The 8,758-nt window shown below is 44.6% G+C and overlaps 1 protein-coding gene across 1 annotated transcript in view; it reads right to left on the minus strand.

The window, feature by feature from the left end:
• Positions 1 to 6,914, minus strand: part of LOC139022514 (IQCJ-SCHIP1 readthrough transcript protein-like) — a 181,675-nt gene extending 174,761 nt beyond the window's left edge. The window contains exon 1 of the mRNA XM_070437683.1: positions 6,830 to 6,914. Coding sequence (XP_070293784.1) covers positions 6,830 to 6,877 — 48 coding nt within the window. The 5' untranslated portion in view covers positions 6,878 to 6,914. The remainder of the gene's footprint in view (positions 1 to 6,829) is intronic.
• Between the last annotated feature and the right edge of the window lie 1,844 nt (positions 6,915 to 8,758).

An 8,758-nucleotide genomic window follows, 5' to 3' on the forward strand; every position in this document is an offset into this window, starting at 1 on the left:
GGGGGGGGAAGAGAGGGGAGAGAGAGAGGGGAAGAGGGGGAGAGCGCAAGCAGTGGTATTGTGGGCAGATAGAAGTGGAGGGAGATGAAAAAGAGGAAAATAAGTGTTCTCTTCACTCCTTTAATTAGCAAATGACTGATAATGGGTAATTATCTGGCCTGTTGAATGGAGAGGCCTCTTACCTGGCCTTATCAGAAACAGAAAGAGAGAAAGGGAGGAAGGAGAGAGGTCTGCTCAGCTACAGTACCACATATCTGTGAATACTTCAAGGAAGGAAGGAAGGATGGAAGGAAAGCCGGATACATGTTCAAAGTATTCGAACAGGACGATATCCTGCATGGTAACCACCACAGCGAAACAGCGACCCCTTGTGGTATTAGAAAGGCATTACACTGAGATTCGATGTCACACAGTAGAAGGATGGAACGTACTGTAGGGCTCATTCATACCAGAGCATGTAACACACAATCTGCCACTGAAATGACACATTATACAGAACATACTGTATTACACACCTCAGGGTTTACGACCAATCCAAAGAGGGACAATGTGTGTGTCATAGCTGTCTGTGGCAGGTGATTAGCAGAGACAGACCTGTCTATCCCTCTCCCATTATACTGGGGTCATACAGTACACACGTCCTTCACACAGCCAGAGACAGAAAGCCATACAGACAGACCAGAGACCATAGTGCTTTCATGTATAGAGCAGTAATCAACATTATAGATATTAATTCAGTCATTCTGCTGCTATGATTCAAATGGAATAGAAATGTTCTATAAATTATATTTCTGGGGTTAGATTGTTCCTAAAAAAAAGTAAACTAAAAATGTCAAACTTGGAATTAAATCAAACCGCCATCATTAACACAATGGAAAAATCAATTGATTTATTATTGAAATAGCCTGGGCGACCGAGACAGATTTAAGGCATTGTGGCAAACCATAATGCAGGCACTAGGGAGGAGGGTGTGAGCATGCGGGTCTGGGCAGAGGAGATGTAGTCGTTGTTTGTGTGCATCTGTAAGTTGTTGTTCATATGTGTATTTTAGTATTTGGTGTAAAAAAAAAAGAAGATTGTTCCTGAGTGCTGGAAGGTGAAAAGGCCACTAATGATTCTGTCAATCAAGGACTGGCAGGCGTGTCACAATTAGTACAACCTTATGTTGTATTAGCATAATTACCATACGTCACCATTGATGTATTAGGTGGTATTCTGTTTTATCAGCACAGAGGGAGTGGGGCTTTGTGGCTTTGTATCATTAATGGCAACAGCAATGCAGGGCTAAAAATAAAATTGTTCCCCAAATCTACATATTTCAAAGTTAATCATAAATTCAAACATTTGAAATATAATGCCTGACCTCATCCTAGTCCTCCATGTTGTTACATAGAGCCGTAGAGGATGATCAACTACTACATAACACAAAGGTCAACTATGATGATCATTTAGAGTAAATWTGAGACTATTTAACAGTGTGGGAGCAAACTGAGCCTGGGGGTTTTGTCAAATGGAGGGACCCGGGTGTCTCCATACAACACCACCACAGAGAAAACCCACATCCATCACCATCCATCAACGAGGTCATAAAGTGAGCTATTTTCTACTGTGTTTTTGCCTGGGTAATAGGCCATGTCTATTCAACAAAATCTACATTGCTGCCAAGGCAAAACAATAACAAGTTGACTAAAGAAGACAAGGAACCAAGGCTAGCTGTAACGGATGGAGCTCTGGTTTCCATAATGTTCATCACTTGACCTTCACCTGAATCCCTGGGAGGACTAGGAATGGAATATGCTGTCTGTCGATGATGATGTCACAATGGGCTGCTAATTCCATTGAATAAAACAGTGGCAAGAACACCGTTTAGCCGGAGACTAAACATCTCTATGTCTGTGTTTACCATGAACAGTGAAAAAGAGGCTATTTGCTGGTACAAGATCTTAATTCATTTCTATGGTAACCAGCTCTCTGTGGAACTCTGTGTGTTTCTCCTCTTCTCTCCTCCGTGCATAACACTACCTGCTAAATATAGAGCTAAATAATAACACTGCTGGATCCGTTCACCTGCTGTGTACTGCTGCTGCACGCACACAAACATGCACGCATGAACATGCGCACACACACGCACACGCATACACGCACCCACCCACACACACATGCGCACACACACCCACACACACATGCACACACACACATGTATTAGGGGAATAGGGGATGAGGAGTGAAAGGAAGTGAGGTTGGACTTTGGAAAGAGAAGGTGAGGAGAGAGCAGATGGAGGGAGGGGAGGAGGGAGTGATAGACAGGGAGGAGAGGGAGAACCATGGCAGCTGGTGGTAAGGGGGCCAGTGATGCTCTGCTCTAGCCCAGTCCCACTGCACTTCAGCAGGGCAGATGGACTGGCACGTCCCTTGTGACCTTCACCACCAGGCACCAGCCCACACACACCACTCACAACCTAGCACATACCTACAGTACGTATGCACTCACAAACTCAAACTTGTTGCAGGTTCTTAATAAAGATGTCCGTAATCTATGATCTGATTTTAGGAATACTCTAGTGTCTAGTCCATACCATCAGACGATTTAGCTTCTACAGTATATCAGTTCTGTCCATAACATGAGGAGCTACTGTGGTGCAACACCTCCCTCTACTGGCCAGTTGCTGTAACTGCACCTCCTCACAGAGCAGCTCCCAGGCAGTGGACAGCGACAGTCCTTGGCAGAAYAACAGTCATATTTCAGAATCGATAATAGACAGAATACTGTCTATTATATTCAATGATAATGTTTCTATTTCAGAACTTTTCAAGTCATTGTGAGTTAACTAGCAATGTTCTAGCATTTAGCCAAACCCCCAACATTACCGGCTACTACTAAATCTCCCATTCCAACAAACAGCCTGTGCGTGTGCGTGTATGTGTTTGAGCTGCGGGCTGTGTTTTGACGCAGTATAAATAAATAAAAACAGACGGCTGATGATTGATATAGGGGCATAAAAGCCAGAGTTTTGTTATGTTCTCATTTAATGAAAACTATCATTTCTACCTCTTGCCTTGGAAAGGAAATGGGCAACACTGCAGGAGTTATTTGGTCATAAAGTGCAAAATACAGTAGGAGATCTTCTAATGCGGTATTTCACTGTGTCACAGTAGTGACTTTGCAGTATATCTGAATGAATTCTAAGACACATAACTATACAACCCTAACCTTAAGTACATCACAAACCTTTCACTTGCAAATAAGGAAACACCTCACATCACACCAAACATCTACACTACTATCACACACACACACACTCACACACACACACAACACAACAGCCAACACACACTCAGACACACACAACACACACACACACACAACACACTCACAAGTGCGGTGGTCCCACATTACAGACACATGCAGGCTTTTGCAGAGACTGTATATCACTGGAAAGGTTACAAATTCAATCAGTGTGGATGAACGGCCACCCAACACCAGTCAAGGCTGTGTTCCATGCAAATATGACTGTCTTCTTCTCTCTCTGTGTGTGTGTGTGTTGTGTGTGTGTGTGTGTGTGTGTGTTGTGTGTGTGTGTGTGCGTGCGTTGCGTGCGTGCGTCGTTGCTTGCGTGCGTAAACGGCGCCCGTCGGAGGACGTGGGTACTATTATCGCTTGGTCGACAGAACGGACCCATTTAAAATTCAACAGGGCAGCAACTGTACTTTCACAATGCAATCACAATAAGAGGAGGGATGTTAGAGGATGGATGTTTATCAGGAGGGATGTTTAGAGGAGCGAGCTTGTTACGGAGGGCATGTTAAGGGAGGGATGTTTTTACAATTGAGGGGATGTTAAGCGGAGGGTGTTAGCAGGAGGGATGTTACATGAGGGATGTTTACAGGAGGGTGTTACATGGGGATGTTACAGGAGGGATGTTAAAGGAGGGATGTTTACAGGAGGGTTGTTAAAGATGGGTGTTTAAAGGATTGATTTTACAGGAGGGGATGTTTAAAGGAGGGATGTTAACCGGAGGAGATGTTTAAAGGAGGGGTGTTAAGGGGCGGGATGTTAAAGGAGGGATGTTCAGGAGGGATGTTACAGAAGGGATTGTTAAGGAGGGGTGTTTAACAGGAGGGATGTTAAAGGAGGGATGTTTCAGAAGGGATGTTTACAGGAAAGGGATGTTAATAAGGAGGGATGTTACACGAAGGGTTTACAGCGTAGGGATGACATTAAGTTCGGAGGGATGCTTACAGGTGGGATGTTTACGCAAAGGAAGGGTTGTCTTAAGGAGGGATGTTTAAAAGGACGTGTATATGTAATATCAAGGAGAGATGTTAATAGGAGTGGGTGTTAAGGAGGGATGGTACAGGAGGGTGTTACAGGAGGGTTGTTAAAAGGAGGGATGTTACAGGGAGGGCTGTTAATAAGGAGTAGGCACTGTTTTAAGGAGGGATGTTAGGAGGGATGTTACAGGAGGGTATGTTACAGAGGGCATGTTAACCAGTGAAGGGATGTTACAGGAAGAGGTTGTTAAAGGAGGGATGTTAAGATGTACGGATCTAGTTTACATACTGGTGATGTGTTATGAAGGAGGGGTGTTTACAAGGAGGGTGTACAAGGACGAGGATGTTAAGGAAGGGATGTTACTAGGAGGGAGTGTTTAAGGAAGGAGACTTGGTTTTCACGGATGCGCATTGTTAACTTCGTGAAGTGGATGTTACCGGAGGGTAGATTATAGAGGGATGTATAACGGGAGAGGATTGTTAGAGGAGGGATGTATATAACGAAGGGATGTTAACAGGGGGGTGTTAACGGACGAGATGTTGAAGAGAGGGATGTATAAAGGCGGATGGTTAAAAGGAGGGATGTTAAGGGGGAATGTTAAAGGTAGGGAATAGTTTAAAAAGGGAGGTTACGAGGGATGTTACAGGAGGAGATGTTAAAGGAGGGATAAGTATAACCAGAAGGGATGTTACCAGGAGGGATGAGTTAAGGAGGGTTGTTAAAGGAGGAGCGAGATGTTAAGGAAGAGATGTTAAGGAGAGGATGTTACCGGAGGGTTGTGTAAAGGAGGGATGTTAAGAGAGGGATGTTCGACGGGGATGTTACAAGGAGGATAGATATAAAAAGGGGGATAGATTAGGAGGGTGTTCAGGAGGGATGTTAAGGAGGGTAGTTAACAGAAGAGAGAATGTTCTAGGAGGAGGGATGTTACAGGAGGGATGTTACAGAAGGGATGTTACAGGAGGGATGTTAAAGGAGGGATGTTACAGAAGGGATGTTACAGGAGGGATGTTAAAGGAGGGATGTTAAAGGAGGGATGTTAAAGGAGGGATGTTACATGAGGGATGTTACAGGAGGGCGAGAGGGAGGAGAGACAATAGAATAGAGAAGTGACATTCGTGTGATACATCAGGAAAATAAAGCCATGAAATAATATGTGAGGAAAGGTTAGCCTGTCTTTCTCACAGCACAATAAAAGAGGCCAGACAGTAGAATGAGAGAGAAAGGAGTTATTAGAGTAGTAACATCAGCATATAAGGAAATCAGTCAATTGAAATACATTCATTAGGCCCTAATCTATAGATTTATCCTGACTGGGAATACAGATATGTATCTGTTGGTCACAGATTCCTTAAAAAAAAAAAAACAATGAGCCTCAGGATATCGTCACGGTATCTCTGTGAATTCAAATTGCCATCGATAATATGCAATTGTGTTCATTATCCGTAGTTTATGTCCGCCCATACCATAACTTCACGACCACCATGGGGCACTCTGTTCACAACTATGACATCAGCAAACCGCTCGCCCACACGACGCCATACATGCAGGCTGCCATCTGCCTGGTACAGTTGAAACCAGGATTCATCCGTGAAGAACACACTTGAGCGTCTCTAGGGCGGTTTCTGACAGTTTGTGCAGGTCCTGGGCTGGCGTGGTTACATGTTGTCTGCGGTTGTGAGACCGGTTGGACATACTGCCAAATTCACTAAAACGATGTTGGAGGTCGGCTTATGGTAGAGAAATTAACATTCAGTTTTCTGGCAACAGCTCTGGTGGACATTCCTGCAGTCAGCATGCCAATTGCACGCTCTCTCATCTGTGGAATTGTGTTGTGTGACAAAAACATGTATTGTCCCCAGCACAAGGTGCACCTGTGTAATGAGCATGCTGTTTAATCAACTTATTGATATGCCACACCTGTCAGGTGGATGGGTTTTCTGGCAAATGAGAAATGCTCATTAACAGGGATGTAAAGTTTTAGAGAAATAAGCTTTTTGTGCGTATGGAACATTTCTGGCATCTTATATTTCAGCTCATGAAACATGGGACCAATATTCTACATGTTTATATGCGTTTATATTTTTGTTCAGTATAGTTTACCCCAGAATCATAATCCTATTTGTCTCTGCAGCATTGAGTGGGCACCTTGAAGCCAAAAACCTGACCTGACGCTTAACCTAGACGATGACTTGGAGATTACCATGACAATACATTGACACTCAAGAGTACCTCTCTCACTCGCCATCCAGCTGGATGAGTTGAGGGTCTATGGACGTGCTCGTCTGATTATTTACCCAGCTGATCCCTCCCTCAAGTGCCTGTGAGTGAGCCTGCATCTGTCAGGGGGGAATGAGCTGAGGGACACCGCCCTCTGCTGGACAAGACATGCAATATACCGGCACAACACATCAATAGGGCTAGTATGAAAAATATATCTTTTAGATTCCATCTGACCCACACCATTCTTTTTCTTCAGTAAAAAGTATGTCCCACACAATGACATAGATAGTTCACCAGCGGTATTCAGCGCAAAGATAGAGGGGTGTAACTTACAGGGGTGATGCCATCTGATAGAGTGGTCATGCTGATGGACATGCTCATCTTGTCAGAGGAGGAGAGGGAGGGAGGGGAGGGGCTCCTCTTCCTTCTTCTGCATTACTTCTGTGCTCTGGAGGAAGTCAGCCAGGCGCGCTGGATACTAAGAACACATACACATAGCCAAGAGTGAAACACCACAGGTTCACACACACACACGTTCACACGACACACACGCTCGCACACCACACACACACACACCACACACACACACACCACACACACAACACACACACACACACACACACACACACACTACAACACACACACACACACCACACACACAACACACACACACACACACCACACACACACACACACCACACACAACACACACAACTCACATAAACACTGGTCTCAGTGAGGGACATGTTGAGTTGTTCTTCAAGGTTGTAGTCAGCCTGTGCTGAGAGCGGAAGATAGAGAGGTGTTGAGGAGCAGAAGAGAAAAAGAGAGAGAGAGAGAGAGAAAGAGGAGAGAGATAGAGAGGTGAGGGGAGAAGAGAAAGAGAGAGAGAGAGAGAGGGGGGGGGAGGGAGAGGGGGGGGGGGAAGTGCGGGGGGGAGTGTAAAGAGTCCAGTACCAAACAGGAGCTGAGTTATAATAATTACCAGTGCAGTGTCGGGGTTATCAGTAATTATTACAGAGAATGCCCTTATACAGAGATGCCCTTGGTCCACATGAGTGTGTATTGTGTGTTATGTGTGCCAAACCTACAGTACATCTGCAGCTGATTGCTTCATCATTGAACATGCTTTAAGCCAGTCTGGAAGCCATTCCAGTTCGTCCTATGAGAGAGTGAAAGAGAGAGAGAGGTAAAGAAGAGGAGTAAAGAGAGAGAGAGTGAAGAGAGAAGAGAGTGAAAGAGAGAGAGAGAGAAGGAGAGAGAGAGAGAGAGAGAGAGAGAGAGAGAGAGAGAGAGAGAGAGAGAGAGAGAGAGCAGGAGAGAGAGAGAGAGAGAATGGAGAGTTAGAGAGAGAGAAGGAGAGGAGAGAGAGAGAGAGAGAGAGAGAGAGAGAGAGAGAGAGAGAGAGAAGGAGAGAGAGGAGAGAGAGAGAGAGAGAGAAGAGAGTGATTATAACAATTCAGACAGACAGAAACATACTGTTACAGAAAATAAACGCTATATTTTCTCATCCTCTTCATCTTTCTCTAACTTTTAGTGTGTGTGTGTGATAGTAGTGTGTGTGTGTGTTGTGTGGTGGTGTGGTGTGTGTGTGTGGTGTGTGGTGTGCTGTGTGTGTGTTGTGTGTGTGTGTTAGTAGATGTGTGTGTTGTGTGTGTGTGCTCGTGTGGGTGTGTGTGTGTGTGTTGTGTGTGATAATATGTGTTGAGTGTGATCTCCTCAGCTGAGCACCTGGGATACGCAAACCTGTAGGGAGGTAGTAAAGGCGTATCTTGGAGAGGTTAGATGTTTTCTGTGACAAGTTAGTAAAGTTAACTGTAGAGAAGTTCTCTTGATGATTTTGCCAGTCAGCATTCAAGCTGTGTTTGGCCCAGAAACAGAGAGCGGAACAGAGAACGCCAGGCAGCATGAAAGCAGTCAGCGGAGACAGGGGGTATGGGGTGGGGCTGAGGGGGGTAAATAGGAATTTCAGGAAAAGTCAACTTTAGTGATTTATGCATTCCATGACACACATAAAGAAAGGGTTCGCTAGTACCTACAACATAGTTGGATTAGAATACATAAGCCAATTAATAAGCTGAGAGAATGGGGTTGTTTACCCAGAAACTATGGTTTCCTGAAGTTTACACTGTGATGGATTCGATTCACTGAACGTCAAATGCTGAGGAGAACAAGGGTGATAAAAATAGATGCTAATTAAATCGCCCTCTCCTCCAGCTTTAATAATTCCAATGTATAAGCGATGACCTTTGCATAAATGTG

This window comes from Salvelinus sp. IW2-2015, linkage group LG4p (genome assembly GCF_002910315.2).
Source record: "Salvelinus sp. IW2-2015 linkage group LG4p, ASM291031v2, whole genome shotgun sequence".
Classification (NCBI taxonomy): Eukaryota; Metazoa; Chordata; class Actinopteri; order Salmoniformes; family Salmonidae; genus Salvelinus; species Salvelinus sp. IW2-2015.